Source organism: Ostrea edulis, chromosome 1 (assembly GCF_947568905.1).
Source record: "Ostrea edulis chromosome 1, xbOstEdul1.1, whole genome shotgun sequence".
NCBI classification, from domain to species: Eukaryota; Metazoa; Mollusca; class Bivalvia; order Ostreida; family Ostreidae; genus Ostrea; species Ostrea edulis.
This window is the reverse complement of record NC_079164.1, coordinates 69,799,527-69,819,298: the sequence shown is the minus strand read 5'-3', so window position 1 is coordinate 69,819,298 and position 19,772 is coordinate 69,799,527. Positions and strand designations below refer to the sequence as shown.

General features: G+C 35.6%; 2 protein-coding genes and 1 long non-coding RNA gene across 3 annotated transcripts; 1 reads left to right on the top strand and 2 right to left on the bottom strand.

The window, feature by feature from the left end:
- Positions 1-638: 638 nt before the first annotated feature.
- LOC125683519 (neurogenic locus notch homolog protein 1-like) lies at positions 639-12,593 on the top strand. The gene is made up of 4 exons (XM_048924758.2): positions 639-3,544; positions 10,009-10,119; positions 11,233-11,457; positions 11,635-12,593. Exons 1-4 carry the CDS (start codon positions 3,178-3,180, stop codon positions 11,874-11,876), a joined length of 945 nt encoding a protein of 314 aa, XP_048780715.2. The 5' UTR covers positions 639-3,177; the 3' UTR covers positions 11,877-12,593.
- A 140-nt stretch (positions 12,594-12,733) lies between these two features.
- On the bottom strand, positions 12,734-13,499 carry LOC130052727 (uncharacterized). Its single transcript, XR_008801111.1, has 2 exons — positions 13,294-13,499; positions 12,734-12,783 (listed from the first exon to the last, which is right to left on the bottom strand). It is a non-coding gene; the product is annotated as an uncharacterized LOC130052727 (long non-coding RNA).
- A 2,162-nt stretch (positions 13,500-15,661) lies between these two features.
- Positions 15,662-18,189, bottom strand: LOC125677392 (uncharacterized). The gene is made up of 3 exons (XM_048915471.2): positions 17,919-18,189; positions 16,621-17,642; positions 15,662-16,234 (listed from the first exon to the last, which is right to left on the bottom strand). Exons 1-3 carry the CDS (start codon positions 18,187-18,189, stop codon positions 15,662-15,664), a joined length of 1,866 nt encoding a protein of 621 aa, XP_048771428.2.
- Between the last annotated feature and the right edge of the window lie 1,583 nt (positions 18,190-19,772).

Genomic DNA, 19,772 nt, shown 5'->3' with positions numbered 1-19,772 from the left:
TTTTCAATGGGGATTAAATACTGAAATTGAAACAGTACATTTAAAAACCCAGAGAACCAGACATTTAAAGTGGGATATGCATTCCTTATTTGAGTTATAATATTGATCAAAGTTCGTTATCTTCACCTTTTATTCTCATTAAAAAAGCAAATGATAAAATGAAGATCGCTAACAATGATCAATCTCGTAATGTTCTAAAGAAAAGAAAATCGAGAACACGGGAAACATGGCCCCCTGGAGGTGGGATTAGTTGCATAGGAAGAGTAAGCACCACTGTTTGCCGTGATCCCTCGATCTTGATCAGGTAAACGGAGTAATTTGTAGTTAGAATTAGTATTTTAAAAATTGGCATGAAACATGTTACACAATATTTGATCTAATGTGCAAAGCTCCATGTTCTAACAATCAATACGAATTTTATAAAATGATGTGCTGTTTCATTACCAAGTATTTAATGTTCGTTCAAAGAATATTTTGCTCTTGTAAAGTCGCTTACAGCTTTATTTGGAAGTGACACAATTTTCGTTGATCGTGTGTTGTTCTCTTTCTCCATGTAATCATTAACAAGGTCAAATACTGAAATCGTCATCTTTTGGTTAGGCTTACAATATATGGATATGGAGCGTGCATAATCAGCAGAAAATGTTAAATACAACCACGACACATGGTGTACTTGCAGTCTTGGTTTGAAAATCAAATTGTGATTGGTTAAAATTAATTCAAACAATATTTAATAACGTAATCATAAAAAGAATTAGACAGCAGACTACGTCATTCAGGTACATTGTACAAGGCAATGCCCACATAACGATAGAAGTGAAAATTACATACATTGTATATAATGATGTTTCCATATATATGAAGTTACAAGATTATAATAAGAACATTTTTCGCTTTGGCCTACAATTCTGACACATAGGTGTATTAATTAATGCATACTATCTTGACATACATGTACATGTATTACAGTGTTAAAATGAACTCCAAACTGATTTACCACATTGCTCTACATCACTATGCATTTAGTTTTTCTTACATATGTGTGGTTCTAAAGAAGATTTTTGAAAATTGGTCGATTTTTGGCAGTTTTTGTCCCGACCCTAAGGCCCCAATGTTTCAAGAGTCTTGAAATTTACCATTTATGAGCCCGTTGTCCTAAAGAATTGGAATTGTTGTTATCAAGAAGAAGTAAAAAATGTTTAATTGTTAACGCACGACGACAACCAATTGCAATAGGTCACCTGAATAAACTCAGGTGACCTAAAAAATTTGATATAAAATATGAATTAATGGAATAAAAATATTAAGTGAAATAATAATGATTATATGAAATTGTTTTTACCATCTATGATGTTTGACAGACATGAGCAAAACGGCGTAATGATAATTTCTATGAAAAATTTAGACATTTGTAGACTTCCTATTTCCACAGATCAAGGTAACATTTTAATGTAAGTTCTAAATCACTACTGAAACCACTACGTCACTTTTTTATAATGAAGAGATACGTAAGTTTTAATCCACTAGAACAGTTCCCCATAGATGTGGTTGTAATTCTATTTTTCAGCATGGTATAGGATACGTATTCACTTTTTGGAGAAATATGGAAATTTATGAGACCCCCAACAACAAAAATAAAACATACATTGCAAGTCAGTCGAACATTAGACAGCAATTGGTTCATCTTCAAGCAGTCGTCATGAAAATCGAACGTCTATGATAGAGGTCCTGTGTTAAAACGCTCTTTTAATTAGTCCCCTACTGGTTTGTAAAACCAAAGGCGACTACAGTTTTCTTCCCCATCTCTCCGTCCGTCCCTCTGTCTGACTGTCCCATTGGTGGTCCCATTGGTGCTTGCGAGGATTCGTTTGAAACTTGCAGTGTAGTTTCTGAGTGGTACACTACAGATTAAGTTCGAATTTCGTAACATTTAATGGGCAGGTGTAAAAGAAAATAATTTGTATATAGTTACGTTTTTATATTTATCGGGATCTTGTTCCGATGAAAATGTCATCTGAATCCATGTAGAGGGAGTCGATGAAACTCGGTCGCTGATTTTGTATATAGTCGTTTCATTAATATAACATTTCAAGCTCATTAATCGCAAAAAGAACAGTTCAATGAAAATATATATTAAATCTGTCAATCACGGGAGTATTTTTTCTGTAGACGGTGAGCGAAGTCGGATCAGTCGATAGTACTCAATTTACTGTAATAGAAATCGCAAGTAGACCTATTCGTAATTGGCCTTTGAACAGTTGGTAGCAAGTAGTATTACAAAGTCACTTATTCGACTGAAACAATTTTTTTATACAAAGCTCAGAGCTTTTCTTTTATAGTGTTTTTTTTATTAGATCAATTTATTATTTTAAATCATGATGGATAGTTTACTTAAAAAATAAAATGTAGGTATTTTAAATATGATCACAAGAGACATAGATAACAGCACATTTGTCTTCATGGTTCACGAAAAACGCTTTATTGACTGCTCTTGACACTTCAGAAATTCTCCTAAGACTCGGCGGGTAGCACAAATGTAAATACATAGAAATTAGATCTTTGTATGGGTTAAAAACATTTTCTCACTTTAGATGGCAGATCTTTTAGGAAACCACAACGGCTACCATTTCTCTGCTTAATATTTACTTTTCAGTAGAGTTAGAAAAAACATTCTTTCGCCAAAATTAAATAATCGATTCCTCAATGGAATTGGCAAATATTAACGCTTGTTAGTTGTGTCTTCAAAGTAATTTAAGTAAAACATATTTTCGTAAAAAAATGGATAATGTTCATCTCTTCTGTTACAGAAAATGTGAATAAAATCTCGTTGGTATAACGATAGTTCTTAATTTATAGGAAAATCCAGTGTGACACGATCAAAAGAGCTATAGTCACACAGGAGCTTTTATCTAGGGACTTGAAAATAATCAAACACCGATATTTTAAATTGATTGCATGTCATTGAATACAAAAAAAGACCTAAATAGCTTTAAAGATGCTCCGAAGCACATGTTCAATTATGCCCGTTTGTGGAGGTTTGTTTTCAAGGTCTGACTTGCAAAATGCACATTCATGGGAACGCAAAATAGAGATAACATTACTAGTTGAAGAATACCCTTTTTCACAAAAGATAGTGCAGGCTGAGTAGGCGTTGATTGGCTATGCCTTATCTAAAACATGACATCAAACGCGTACTGTATTTTCAATCTTCCAAATTCACAACAGCAACACGTGGGATTACGAGTCATGGTTGTGTTTATTCTTGGCTTGATTTTTTTGTCTTGTGGTGTCTGTGCATCTGACGAGTGTGGTAAAGATGAAGACTGTGCCGTTTTGGGTTGGAGAGAATGGGGTAATTGTCAAGGAAGCTGTGGAATAAATGCCACTCAAGTCCGCAAAAGGACGATATGTATAGATCCCGCCACAGTTCAGCCTCTCACAAGAGAACACGTGATTGAATATTGTAACATCACGCAGATTACTAAAGAGACTAGACCTTGCCAAGAGTGTTCCCAAGGCGCGAATCATATAACAACTGGAAGAAGTAAGTTAATATTATTATATCATGACTGGAAGAAGTAAGTTAATATTACATCACGACTGGAAGAAGTAAGTTAATATTATTATATCATGACTGGAAGAAGTAAGATAATATTATATCATGACTGGAAGAAGTAAGTTAATATTACATCACGACTGGAAGAAGTAAGTTAATATTATTATATCATGACTGGAAGAAGTAAGATAATATTATATCATGACTGGAAGAAGTAAGTTAATATTATTATAGCATGACTGGAAGAAGTAAGTTAATATTATTATAGCATGACTGGAAGAAGTAAGTTAATATTATTATACCACGACTAGAAGAAGTAAGTTAATATTATAACACGACTGGAAGAAGTAAGTTAATATCATTATATTACGACTGGAAGAAGAAAGTTAATATTATTATATCACGACTGGAAGAAGTAAGTTAATATTTGGTTTGAACAATTTTAATGAACATTTGGGATCGGGCACAAGTTCTATAACGTATGACATGCTTTCCCATATGTTAACTTAAAGTGAAGTTTGAAAGAATTTATTACAGAAAAATGAGGTAATAGGTAAAAGAAATGTAAAACTATGAATCTTAATTGATGAATTAAAGTATTTTTAGAGGAGACCAAATCTTGTTTATCAGTTATCGTATTTGTATGCATTTTGAGTCATTCATTTTCTAACGCATGATGAAAGTAAGTGTGGTACACGTATTATACAGCGTTTGGTGCCAAAGTCTCTTAACTCGGTCTGAAGGCAAATCGAATAGTGCAATTTATTTTTCAATGAAATCTATTAACTAGGTATTAGAATCCTTCAAATGTGCACCCGTTTAAGATAATGATATTTTCATGTTTGATGATACATGTACGTGGTCGCTATATTTATATATGTTCAAGAATGGACCACAATGTAATGTAGTTTCTATAATAACTTTGTAATATAGGTTAAACATTCTTTTGGAAGAATTTATTGATGTGGACATTTTACTCACAAACTGATCATGAATATAAGTACGAAGCACTTTTATGTTAAGTTTGTGAGTAAAATGTCCGGAGATTACACATCGATAAATTCTTCAAAAAGAATGTTTGAATCTTATAATTCCAGACAAATTGAAGCTTTGTATTTATGAAAACATAAAATCTTAAAAGTGTTAAAATACACACATTTTCAAAAACAATCAATCCATATTTTTGCCTTTGGCATCTTTTCAAATGTAATGATAGCCATTTCCTCATGGATGCATTGCGGCTGTGAACAAAGTGCATATGGATCTTGATAAATATAGTTCGTCTATTCTAACGACTGGGAATTCCGACAGAAATGAAATTAGAATGTGAATACAGAAGATAAATTTCATTTTAAAAATACTTGGAGGTATCATTTGCTAATGCACTTCATTAAGTATGCCGGCGTGAAGTGTCGCAGTTCATACCCTAATGTATCTTAAAACATGAAATTTATTCTTAAATATGTCACTGTGTGTGTTTTGTTCCCAAGAATTACTGAGATACATGTATGTATCTAATGCCCCCGAATGCCGAAATTTGTAAATGGGATCATAGTTATACTTTAATAGGTGAACGGTTAAATATGGCCCTGTCCGTAGTGTTAATTTCATGCTGTTATCCCAAGTTATAAGATTAGTTTGTTTGATCTTTAGAGTCCAGCGGATTATCGTGCGTGCTTTAGAAGTTGTTAACCTATTGTGGGGCATTTTTATTGCCTGTATGAATATCGTGGAAGAATATACAACATCTTGTAATGTCAGTTCTGTTATAGGCATGTATTAAACGGACGATATCAACGCACCAGATAACAATACCCGACATTTGACTTAAATAAACAAATACAAATAACTTGGTCATGTCTCTACCGAGGATCTGACCCTGAAAAATAAAGATTGATTAAAAAGACTATTATCTGAAAGACCGAATGCATATCATTTATCTTTTGAGTTGCATAGTTAATGATATAAATATGAAGATTATTATACTTTTCATTTATGCTTTGAATTTGAAAGAGGTGGGAATAACGTGGAAATAGCCCGATTTTATGTATAATGTTAACCTACTTTGCCATTTTGTTTATCTGTATTGAAATTGGTGTAGTAATAGTGACACATGCTATATGGTTAACGTTTTGTTGATATTTGTTTTACAATACAGATCCCTGAAATGATACTTACTGTAAACAGACTCTCACTGGTGAATCCAATAGGTAGTCTCTCTCGCGTGTTATGCGTTCTGCTTTGTGATATTGATATCAGTTTCAGTTTCTTTATTTCCGTGAGCCATATGGCTCATTGGATTCACATACAGACACACACACACACACACACACACACACACACACACACACACATGTATATATATATATATATATATATATATATATACATGTACACAGGCAGTACAGTGGATATAAAGATATAATATATACAGGAACAGTATATGGAGAGTGCATAAACTTACATAACGTTATACACTTAATGGCATTGCATAAATTTAAGTTATATATAAACACAGTATATATATATATATATATATATATATATATATATATATATATTACAGATATTCATAACCAATTATACTGATTCATAATATGTACTGTATCTGGTATATGCGGAAAAAATATGCTCTATGTACTAATTGATAACCGTGTCATTACGTAGTTTCGCGGCACATTTCAAATATTTACCTAAATTACTCAGTTCTTTGATGTTATTTACACTCAGACGCTTGGTCAATTTAAATACACTTGGTTTTGCATAATAGAATTGTTTAATATATTTTTTTCTTAATTCATTATAAAGAGGGCATCTTAAAATGAAGTAGAATTCGTCTTCAATATTTAAATTACAGTATTTACAAATCCTCATATTTCTGGTAATATTATTATGTCTACCGGTTTCTATGCATAATGAATGTGACGAGGTTCTATAACGAGTAATAAGCTGCTTACTATACTAGTCTATTGGTTTTGTTAGATAACATTGTACACAAAACTTGTCAACTAGGTGCCGTTATAGCATACACTTTGATGAACTTTCAAAACTACACACTATATTTTGTCTATATATATATCTAACATTTTGTGTTCGATAATTTTATAAATATTTTGGTTCCTATTGTGGTCCCACAAGTAAGTTAAACCCAGATTAGACAATTCTTCTTTTAAATTAGCTAACCAGTTATTATTATAAGTGAACATGTCTTCGTAACAAGCCTTTAAAATACAATTGTCTGTGTTCTTCAGTTTTATCCAGTACTTAAGGTAGCGACGGATAGCAACCACGTGATCAGTAAAAATTGTGTATTTTCACGTGAATTCATTTTCCGGAATTCCTTACTCCGTCATAGAATAGTCGAAAAACAAAAAGGGGTTCCGAAAGTGTTTTGTTGGTGTGACTGACTCGCCTAGAGAAAATATGCACATACCACATAAGTATACGTCAATATATGTAATAATGGTACATCAAATGTTTCATCTGTGTGAAACTTTTTGCTAATCGAAATGTTAAACCAACCTCCAATCCATGTACATAGATGCGCTACGTAAACAAAGTTGTTGGTTGATACATCGTAATATCCGAGTGCAGCATGCTGCGAGATTAAATACTGTTTATACAGTCATTGAGAGGCTAAACAAAGTTTCTTGCAAGAAGAGGAAGTTGGTGGATGCATTCAACTTGGACAACGAAATCATAGTTTCGTTTGGTGAGTGGGAAAAAAAATGCCATAAATTTGTATTCAAAAGTTCAACTCACATTTCCTCTGTTATTTCACAACGCGATTTATAATAACATTCTGTAATTTTAAACACACGACATACAGTAGATGTATTATTTTGTATGTATATATGTATTCCATGTGTGCTTAAAGTGTAACTCCCACCTGTGCATGTGATTGTAAACGAACGGATGTCATGTAAATGTATACCACATTTGTAAACATGGGCTCTCACAACTCTTTTATTAAAGCTGTATGGTCCGAATTACAATATTTTTTTCCATCTCGTAAAAACGCTATTAAATCATCGCACGTATGTAGTTATGAGACTGTACGACATATCCTAAATTATTTCACCTGTTTTAACCCAAATAATTTGATTTTAAATCGATGTTTACAAATAACCGCGTCACTCGCTGGTTTTATCTGTGTAAAGCTGTGTATTTTGTTATAACAGTGCCGTACCATAAGTTTAATAGATATAAAAATATCAAATATCTCTTAGTAATTCGTTGTTTTACGCTCTTTCAGCCTTAAAACTAGACAGTTGCGTATGAGTTAATACATCATGTTGGGATTCCCCTGACGCGCGTGGGTCTAATTATAGACGTCTATTATGGGATGATTTATATATGTAGCCACTATATTTACTTTCTAATTAATATTCGCACTGTTTTCTTTTACATGCAGATGTTTTCAAGCATGTAATTAAGGGAAAGTTAATAACTTTATAAAGTAATTAATCTGCTTTAAATTAATCATGTACAAAAATAATACATGAACATCGGGTCATACAGCTCTAAGAAAATATCGTTTTGAAAATAACCGTTACGAAAATAACATACCTTGAACTTCATGTATAAAAGTAATTAAAAACAAATATCTGTATAGACCTACACTGTACTATCTAGGGGTATGAGGGAACCGGATAGAAAGTGGAGGGGGGGGGGATGTGTTGAATTATAATTCCCTAGACTATAGTATACATATACTATTACTTTGAAATTTCAGTGTTCTAAGAAATATATCAAACCTGAGGTTTCGTGTTTTAGGTTGGCAAAACCTTTTTAAAAATAATGTAAATTAATCACAAGTCTGCACATGCCCTCTCATAGGCAAATGTATGCACTGTATGTATAAGTAAGATATGTATACTACACGTATGCCCTTCTCTTGACCCACATTTTGTAAATAAAACAGATATGATAAGTCTATGGCAGTTTATGAAAACATATATACATGTCATCTCATATTGCAATTTATAATTTTGAAACATCAATATCTAAATTTTCACTGAATATGTGTTGAGACACAATTTTAAAATTCACATTGTCTGACGCAGTCTAATTACTCAATGGTATAATATAGACCTAAATGTGCAAATATCAATTATGATGATCTTTTTCCTAGGCATCAGCCCGAGGACCAAGGGAGGTTAGATAGGACCAGTGCAGGTTGAAGTGGATTTCGAGTCAACAAGTATAACAGCAAGAGAGGTACTATATTTTCTTTTGATAAACATTTGTAAATACAATTCTGAGTATATCAGATATTCATCTTTTTTGCTATATCTAAATATATTTATCTATATTTTGAACAGGTACTCCATTTACAGTGATGATGACATATCCCCATGACCCCCACAACTCCACAAATTTAAAAATGTTTGATCAAGTTCCGAAGATTAAAGAACTACTGCCAAATTTGGGACTTGGATGAAAAACATTAATTCACTTATATGAGCTCAGAGCAGTGGATGTTGTACAACATACTTTAAACTAAATTGTGAATTTGAGGGAAAACAAGTACATGTACTCGTGTATTACATGTACATGCCTTTTGAAAGACAATAATATTGCATAGATGGAAAGGAAATTTCAATGTTGATTATTCTTTCTTAGATATATTAGTAAAAAATGTGGACATGATAGAATATCAATTTTATAACTTCAATCAATGTGTTTGAATTTTCCTTGTAATTCAAAATCTAATTGAAACATACATCATTGATATATTAATGTATATCAAATTTTATAACTTCAATCAATGTGTTTGAATGTTCTCATAATACATAAAGGTAATTTTCCTAATTCGCTGTAAACCATATTGTTATGAAACTTTGTAGTTTCCTAATGAACTACAGTCCAAGTTCAACTTTCGTTACGTTTGAACATGTTTTATAGAGTTACAAAGTATTATAGTCCTAGATGGAAGAGATCAATTTCCTGATATGATATGAAACTCACGGTGTCTCCTCCTAATGAGGAACTACATATGAAGTTCAGCTTTCGCCAAGGTTGAGCAAAGAAATAAATCATGTTGCGATATTGTCCGTTGTTTTGATATATAACAAGATGATCTGTGAAATCAAGATAATTTCGCATTATCTTTTGCGTTTACCCTAACAGCAACCAATTTTGTTGTCTTCTGTTTTCCCCCTAAAAAACTAGATTATATTTGCACCATAAAAAGAACTTTTGCGATTTCACACTTCTCAGATATGTCAAAATGTGAAAAGTCTGGAAAGGCTACAATTCATATACATGTGCCACATCATTTGGGATTTTTATTCCTAGGTGATGGATTCATGCATTACCTTTGATGTCAAAAAAGTTTTTAGTGATATCAATCGAGATCTGACATTTTGAAGGAATGCAAAACTGCACCAAGTTAAGAAAAATAGTTGTAGTAATTTTGTGATCCATTTTGTATCTATATATTGTTACAGATTTGGTGAAATGCAGCGATAACCCTTGTGTACATGGTGCATGCAGGGACACACCGCACGGCTTCCGGTGCACATGTCCCCCGGATTATACCGGATTGGACTGTGGAACACGTAAGTGTCAAGGATGACAGATCTATTGAATGAATTCATTTAAATTTGAATTCGAGAAATAGTGATTTTTATAAATTAAAATGGTCAAAAGGCAGCAGTTTGGGGGTTGTGCAGATCTTGACGCAGCGTCAACCCTAAGACGTTCAATAGGTACATGTATGCGACTGTTCGTTAGCCAAGCACCCGGGATCATAATTATTATTAGTGAAAGTCTTTCGGATATGACATTAAAGAGGTCACGGTACATGTAAGCGTTAACATGATAAAGAACCCTCACTGCTACAGGCACAAGCGCCATGCATACGTAAAATTTGTGGTAATGACGTCTCTAATTGAAAATATCTCAAATTTAATGTAAAACAACCAAAAAAATGTTAATGTTTTACCTTTAATAATTTCTCATTTAAGTTTGACACAATAAAACACAGTACTAAGTACAGATATCCCAGGCATTAATATAACATAAATTGGATTGCGAAGTACGTGTTTTCCTATCTTTTGCAGTCAAACATGTGTAGTTACATATACGTTATTTGGATTTTACTCCTTTGAAAATTTCTAAATGTATGTGTACTACTTATTTCAAAAGGATAAATATTTCAGTACATTTTGAGATGAATCAAGACGATGTGCTCATATATGGTTGCGCTACCATTATCAAACACAGAATAAGCATCAAATCACGAATACCCAAAATACAATGTATCAGCTACAATTGGGCCAAATACAAAACATGCTAACCTATGAAAGTACACACACATAATTCAATCCATCTAATTATGTTCTAATTCATACTGTATCCAACCAAGAGAAAATATTTCAAAAGAACTGCATGTTTGAAACAAAAATTAATTTTCTCACGAGATATATAATTTAAAAAAAAACAACCACTTTTGGGGGGTGGGTGGGTCGCTTGCTGTCTTCATTCTTATAATTACCCATGTAGCGTAGGTGATGAATTGCACGTAACAATTGTTTATATCATTTGTACGGCATAAAGATTTGGTAACACAAGCTTATATTCAATCTATATGAATACAAATGAAGTACGAATACATCATGTAATATAAATACATGAATATGATTAAATATTAAACCCTATAACATCCACAGTAAAGCCGGCGACAACATCCACAGCAAAGCCGGCGACAACATCCACAGCAAAACCGGCGACAACATCCACAGCGAAACCGGCGACAACATCCACAGCAAAACCGGCAACAAGCTCTGGTATACGATGCAGTTCAAATCCGTGCCTGAAAGGTTCGTGTGCTGACACGGCCATTGGGTATGCCTGTATCTGTGAGCCATCATACACAGGCCAGAACTGTGATACGCGTACGTACATATGTTGTTCAATGTATGATTTATGTCCGATGACTGAAAAATGTAATTGTTTGTCAATGTCTTTAAACATTCAAATACTCGTTACACTAAAATATTGCTGGAAGTCCATAATTGAATTGAAAGTCCAAATATTTTGTTATTTCGTACTATTCTCGGTTTCAATTTCAGTGCTTGAAACCGAGACATCAACATTATACGAATTCCCAGACTGGTTTCCCTACCTGGAGTATGCATTGTTAACCATGATATCGATGACTGTTTTAATGGCGGCCGGATGCGTTTGCCTCAAATGTTGCCAGTTTTGTGGTTGTGACTCTTCCGATGATGACACGGAAGAAAACAAAAGAATGCAAAGAATATCAAAATTCCACCGACAAAGACCTAGGAAGTTGTCTCCCCTTGAATTTTGATATAGCATTTGCAATTCTTCTAAAGATTTTAGTTCATTATACTTGTAAAGATTGTAAACTAAACATTAATCTATTTAATTGTGACTTCTTTTATCCTCACTTCCTGGATGGTTTCGTTATATATACTCTGCAAATACAGTCTGACCCTGTATCAATTTTGTCGACTGTAAAGTTTTTAAATTATTTTTGTATGCCCAATAGATCGAAAAATCAAGGAGCATATTGTATTTCGCCTTTAACCTTGCACATAATTTTGAATATGCATTTCTTATGGCTAAACCTTTCCTTTGGCATCAATGTTTTATTTTTGACGTTGGGGTTTCATATTCCTTATGACAAGACCATTTCTTTTCTTGTTGCAATCGGGAGCACAGTCTTTTATAAATCTTGTTTGTTATAAAAAATTTTGCTTTGAAATGTCATGGAACCTGGGTATTACTCCAGCAAGTAATGGTGGCGATAGAGGTCATCTTCCACAATTTGTGGAGGCGGTTACGGAATCTACAATTGAACACTCTCAGCTATCCATTGGTTTCTTACAAACTTTCATCCGTCATCTAAAAGACAATCCATATTAAAGCCGTGTAAAAACTTAAAATAACGGATAGGGTTATAGGTTCCACAGCATTTGTGTGTTAGCCAAAGACAACATGAATTATTTTAACTCCTTTTAAATACATGTATATACAGTATCTAATGAATATTCTACAGCCATTGATAAATTATGATCGACACTATACCAATATTGCTGTTTTTTGAGGTCAATACGATGCGGGCTCGGTGAATATTGTACTCCTCAGGTGTCTAAATCATCGTATTGACCTCAAAAACAGCAATGTACAGTAACGACGACTCAAAACTGGATTGAATCTTTAATACTGATCAAACCTCCTGAGAGGGTACAAAACTGAAATGCAAAAATAAAGTAACATTACAAAAGTCCTGGCTGACTAGCATTTATGTGTATATGACAAGAACTGTTCACCATATCTTATATGAAAGTTAATATCAAGTAAATATGACTAGTATAAAGGACAAATATTTGCAAAGTATTTCTCATAAAGCGCAGTTGAATGTCTGATATAGATCCATTTTGATTACAAAATGACAAAAATGACTTTCCATAGAAAATATATCTGAACAAACTGACTAGTATAATACACTGTATGGCAAGTTTAATAGTTGTAATCGTGCTAAGACACTTAAAACTGATAATCAATGCTTAAATACTAATGTATAAAGACCTACACACTGGATTAGAACGTTATTGACTACAATTTAAATCCCACATAGGTACACCAAGTGCGAGCATGTAAACAAACATATTTTCAACAATTATAATATTAAATATATCAAATACCTAGTTGGTGAGAACATATGAACACAAAAGATCATTATCAACAATGCAAACACTTACTCTGTGGTTTATAAGCACCAAAAATCTGAGGAAAAGTGGTAAATAAAACATACATGACGAAATGGCGGTAGACGCTATCATACTAAGAGTCGAGAAGAAACCGGATCAATATCCGGAACACTCCCCTCCTGATTTCAAAGAAATCAACACTAATGAACCAATTACAAGTAACAAAATGCACAGTTGAGTAAACATGTTGATACATTTACACATATTACTTAAAAAGGTGATAATCAAGGAGGTTCAGTTAGCTTCAATAAGTGACACAAGCTCTGAGATAGGTCTGACGAAAGTAATAGGTTTTCCATCACGCATTATATTGAGCTCCACCTTCCGAATTTTGCCATCATCACTGGGGAAAACGCGTTGAACGATTCCTGTGGGCCAATGATTTCTTGCACAACTGTTGTCTTTCATCAAAACAAGTGTCCCAACAGTCATGTTTGGTTTCTCCGACTCCCATTTTCTGCGAGACTGAAGAAGATGTACTCATCTAGGTTAAGGACTTCCATAGTCAAATGCAGAATAATCATGGGGGTGAAATTGCACCTCAAATTCACAGGTATCATTACACTTGTTACGGTTAAACACCGAAACGATACTACCCATATGTTGACTGTGACGGAGCTACCGTAAATTCCCCTCATGGTAAATTCCCGTGACGTCAATTAAATATCACGTAACACTTTATTTTTGGAAAACAGCAAGAGGCCCTACTTGTGAACAAAAGTTCAGGTTCGTGTGGGTAATCAGCTGAATTTTTATTGATATACTCAGGGAAAAAAAATGAAAATCCTTAACATGAAAAGTGTTGGGAGCAAATGCATACTCGAACTAACCATGTTGTAATTTAACAACATATCAACAGTCATCAGCGAATTATCGGGGTTGTCCACATTCTTATATATATCATACCGTTAATATACAAGACAGAAATTGCTCCCCGCACTTTTCAAACGCATAAATATATCTAGATTATATAGCAGAAAAATTCATATTGTTTTTTATAGCAGATTAACCTGAACTTTGTCGCAATTTCTGCAATATGAGATAATTTATGTACATGAGGGAATTTTTAAACGCATGTCATTCAGATTAGGGACGATTTCAAGGTCACAATATAATATGAATATCACCTTCGTGCATACTATATAGTAAAAATGGAGAATAATTTGATATCATAAAGGAATTATATATATTATAAATATATATTCATTTGACAAGATATATTTTCACGTATACAGCTTATCACTTGATAACAGTAGTAAATAACGACAAAATATTATGACACTTTCCCAGCGATACAACTATCAGAACATGTACGCTGTGACGTACTTTTTCATTGTAACGTCATATGGTGAGAAGTGCACAGAGATACATTTATAACAGCACTGTGATTTTTCTCGGATAGCCTTTACTGAGCTGCGTAAGTACTCTGTCTTCCATTTGCGCCAGAACTCTTCTGCCAAGATTTGTACATGTTTCCACTGATGTTTCAAAAGGGTTTTCTTTCCAAAGTCTGGAAATGGGCAAACTTCCTGTTTGGATTTCTGGGTAAGTAACACGGATGGTGTTAATAGTAATGGTGAGTCTGAATCATATGATATGGGTATCAATGGTCTGGAATTCACTATGACAGTAACCTCAGCCATAAAGGTTGACAATACCTCATGAGTAATATCCTTGTGGCACTGTTGAAGAAACATTGCATCTAGTACCCTCCGTGACACTCCAATGAGGCGCTCCCAGGCACCTCCCATGTGAGATGCATGGGGAGGATTGAAAAGGCATGTGACATTGTTGTTAGAAAGGTAATTCTTGACAGTCACATCCTCAGCAAATTTAGCAGTTATAGAGAGGTCCCGTGTCGCTCCAATGAAGTTGTTGCCTCTGTCAGACCTGAACTGTTGAACAGGTCCCCTGATAGCAATGAAACGCTTAAGTGCATTTATGAATGAAGAACTGCTGAGTTCTTCTATCAGCTCTATGTGAACTGTTCTGGTAACCAGGCAAGTAAAAAGCAGGACCCATCGTTTTTGATTTGCTTGTCCTCCTCTTGTACGACGGTAAACAATGTCCCATGGGCCGAAGGTATCAACTCCAACAAAGGTGAATGCGGGGCTGAATGCAAGTCTGTCCTTAGGGAGATCAGACATTTGTTGAATGCAAAATTTTCCACGAAGCTTCCTGCAAATGATGCACTTGTGGATAATAGAATTCACCAGACGTCTGGCTCCAACGATCCAGTAACCTGCCGTGCGAATGGCACCTTCAGTAAGTTGTCTGCCTTGGTGAACAACTTTGTTGTGAAAATAATGCACTAGAAGAGTGGCGATGTGATGTCCCTTAGGAATGATAACTGGTTGCTTTAGGAGCTGGGAAATTTCAAGCGTCCTCCTACTCTCAAGATTCCGTTATGATCTAGAACCGGATGCAGAGGAAGTAGAGTGCTGTGCCTCGGAAGTGGATTCCCATCTTGAATAAGTGATATCTCAATTCCATAAGCCTCCCTTTGTACTTCTCGAAGGATGACTCGTTCAGCTTCATCATTAGAAACAAAGGGGCTACACTGGTTCCTGTCACTCGATGTTTTGCTGCACATATTTCTTAGTATTTGTTTAATAAGACGGATGGCTGTCAAAAGAGTTCTCCAATCTGTGAAACGAGCAAATCGTTCTGTGTCTAGTCCAGTTGTAGGTGCAGTCATGACGTTTAGGTTTTGCACCTCTGGTCTTATTTCTTGGTCACTGTCAGGTTGAATTAGGTTGAAGTCTTGCTTAAGTGATTGACCTTCGTCAGAAAGGAATGATGGCCCTTTGAGCCACGGACTGTCCCGAAGCATGAATGGTTCCAGTCTTCTAGTTGCAAGATCAGCGGGGTTCTGGTTTGTGGGGACATAGTGCCACTGATCTGGGTTGCTCGAACTTTTATTCTGTACACCCTGTTGCCAACGTAAACGTAGAAAAGACGAGTTTTATTGGTAATGTAGCCCAGCACTACTTGACTATCCGAATAAAAGTGCATATCTTTGGTATTTATGTTGAGATGTTCTTTGATAATGTCTGCCAATTCGACTGCCAAAACAGCTGCACACAGTTCAAGTCGGGGTATAGTATGACCACTTGATGGAGCTACTTTTCCCTTTCCTAGTAGGAAACTTGTGTGGTGTGAGTCAGCAGCAGATAACTTCAGGTAGGCAACCGCGCCAATCGCATCCTTTGAGGCATCTGAGAAAATATGGATCTCACGACAACTGGCTGAACTAAAGGATAGCGTACAATACATCCGTGGAATGGACAATTTCTCAAGATCCCTTAATGACTCTACCCAAGATTTCCAAGGTGATCCAAATGACTCGGGTAAGGTTTCGTCCCAGTTAATGATCTTTGATGAAGACAGCATTTCTCTAAGGAGAAGTTTCCCGCGAATCACAACCGGAACTGCAAATCCAAACGGATCAAACACACTGTTTATGGTGGATAACACTAGCGAGAAAGGTTTTGTTTCTGATGTTACTTGGAAGGTTATCAAGTCCGAACTAATGTTCCAAAGTCTTAAGCTTCTTTGGATAGGAAGATCATCGGAGCTCAAATTCAAGTCTTTCAGGTCCTTGGCCAGGTCTTCTACATCAAATTGTTCTAACACTGTAGTACTGTTTGATGCCACTTTGTGAAGACGTAAATGTCCGCCATTCGGTAGTGCACTTTCAGTCCTTTTGATCAGGCTTGTGGCCTTTTCTGGATTTTCACAAGATACGAGTCCGTCGTCCACGTAAAAATTGTGGTTGACAAAATCCTTCACGTCTTGATCCGCGTTTTCTACACACTTTCTTAGGCCATAGGTGGCCACAGCTGGGGATGCCGTGTTCCCAAAAACGTGAACTGTCATCCTGTAGTCTATGAGCGGTTTATCAATCTTATTGTCCTGATGCCAAAGAAAGCGCAGGTAATCTCCGTGTTCTTCTGCAACCTTAAAGTTGTAGAACATCTGTTGTATATCTGCAGTCACTGCTACAGATTCTCGTCGAAATCGCAACAGGACTCCAAGTAGACTATTGGTAAGGTCGGGACCTTTCATCAAGACATCATTGAGTGTCTGATTGTTGTATCTAGCTGATGAATCAAAGACAATCCTCACGCTGTCTGGTTTCTTCTTGTGATACACACCAAAGATTGGTATATACCAACATTCACGTCCCCTTTCTATGGTGGGTGCAATTTCAGCGTGATTATTGTCAATCATCTTCTGCATGAAATCTAGGGTGTGCTGACGTTTCACTGTGTCTCGTCTAAGGTTCGAGTCAAATGATCTGGCTCTCCTTAGGGCTTGATCTCTATTATTCACCAATGCTAAGCGATTGGAACGAAATGGTAATGGAACAGTCCACTATCCATTTTCATCCTTAATGAAATCCGATTTCATCATCTGTAAGAACCTATCATCTTCTATTGAGAGGCCAGGAGTCTCATCTGCTTGTGTTTTGACGAATATTGGTTCAGACTTCACATCAACTGTTAAGTGACTTTGACAGGGTTAGAAATAAGTAGTACGTCCATTATCGAGAACAGCAGTTTTACTGACGTGAACAATGGTAGGACGATGTACTTTTCCGAGACACGTTTCACCTATGATGACCCACCCTAATGGCAGCTTCTGCGCATAGGGAGATCCCTTCGATCCAATTCTATGATCCATAACATGATGGGCTTCAATAAGATATCTTCCTATAAGAAGCTCGATATCGGCATCTTGTCGTAATTCTGGTATGCATGAAGTGATATCTCGTAGATGTGAGAATCGGTTGGCTATGTCTGGTAAGGGGATTTCTTCCCGGTTGTTTGGAATATTTTTACACTCAATAAGTTCAGGAAGTAAGAAACTACAACTTTTGTCCATGCTTTCAACTATGTAGCTCTTCGCTCTCCTGCCAAGGGTTGTAACCTTTTCTGCACATGACGAAAGAACATACTCCAACGACTGGCTTTGTACACAACATTCATCAAAGAAGGTAGTTGTTGCTAAGATCGGTTACTTTGGTCGTCAATCAGGCAGTACAGAGTCCTAATGTGGTTTGGATGATCTTTCGGATATACTTTCACGAGTATAATTTTCGCATATGACTTACTCATGTTGGTGTGAGTACCACATATTTGGGTGCAAGACGAAATAACGTTGCTATATTTTCCCTCCCCTCCATAAGTTTAAGAGTTTTGGTGTGGTTTGGGAGGAAGGGCTGAAGGGCGCTTGTCACTTTTGCACACGGTACATTTCACTGATTCACGACAGTCTTTCCGGATATGTTTGTGTGGTCCACAGGAGCGGAAGCAGGAACCATTGTTTTTCAGATATTCCCTGCGTTCATCAATTGGTTTTGTGCGAAATGAACGACACATGTTCAATGTGTGTTTTGTTCCGTGAATAGGACAAAGGTCAGACCTATTTCCTATGTTTGTTGCGGGTGATGATGCTGTAGTCTCAGTTTTCCTGCTGGATACATGAGGCGCAGCTGATCGATTATGTCCCTTTGGCATTGATGAACTAGACTCTGTTACTGTGTTGTAACAAAAGCTGGGGTCATTCCTGAGTTTGGCCATATTCTTCATGAAGGTAGCAAATACTGTAAATGGGGGAAATATCATGTCATGTGAGTGTTTATATCTGTTTGCTTCGTTTGTTCATTTTTCTTGGAGGTTGGGTGGCAGCTTGGAAACTACAGGGTTCACACCAGAGGATGAGTTGTAATGAGCAAACACTGCTTGATATCGTTCATTCTTCATGATGGATTCAATCTCAGCAACAATGTCCGATTGTTCGAATAGTTGCCTGTTGTCTTTGTAAGACAACCAGGGGAACGCAGATATTTTCCGCTTTAGCATGTCCTCAACAATTTCAGGGCTACCGTAACGGTCCTCTAGGTGGTCCCAAATTTCCTTCAAACAACGAGATGGGTCACCAGCATTTGCAGCACGAATCCTTAGAGCCTGAGCCGAAGAACTTGGTCCGAGCCACTTAACCAGAAGGTCAACTTCTTCTGATGACGTCACTCCTAATTCAGACATTATATTCTTAAAGCTTGATTTCCAAGCAACATACATGTCTGGTTTATCGTCATCCCTTGTAAGACGAGAAAGTAGCAGATCCTTTTTCACCATGAACTTTGAGAGCTCAATACACATATCTATGGAAGTAGTCTGTGGGTTAGCTGTAATAACAGGCAATTGCATCGCTTGGGGGTCGAATTTACTATATAAAGAGTAAAGGTATAGAACTCTAAATATAGGGTACCCAAGTTAGCCGATGTAAAAACAATAAATTAATTGATATAAAATTCTACTTTGTATTTTAATTTATTCATACATAATCAATCTACAGTACTACCAAAGTTCATCCCGACATTCCGTATACTTCCCAAGATATGCAGAAATGAACTCAGAAAAATGCCTATTATTTTTTGGTTGACTTTTAGCTGGGCCCTGACA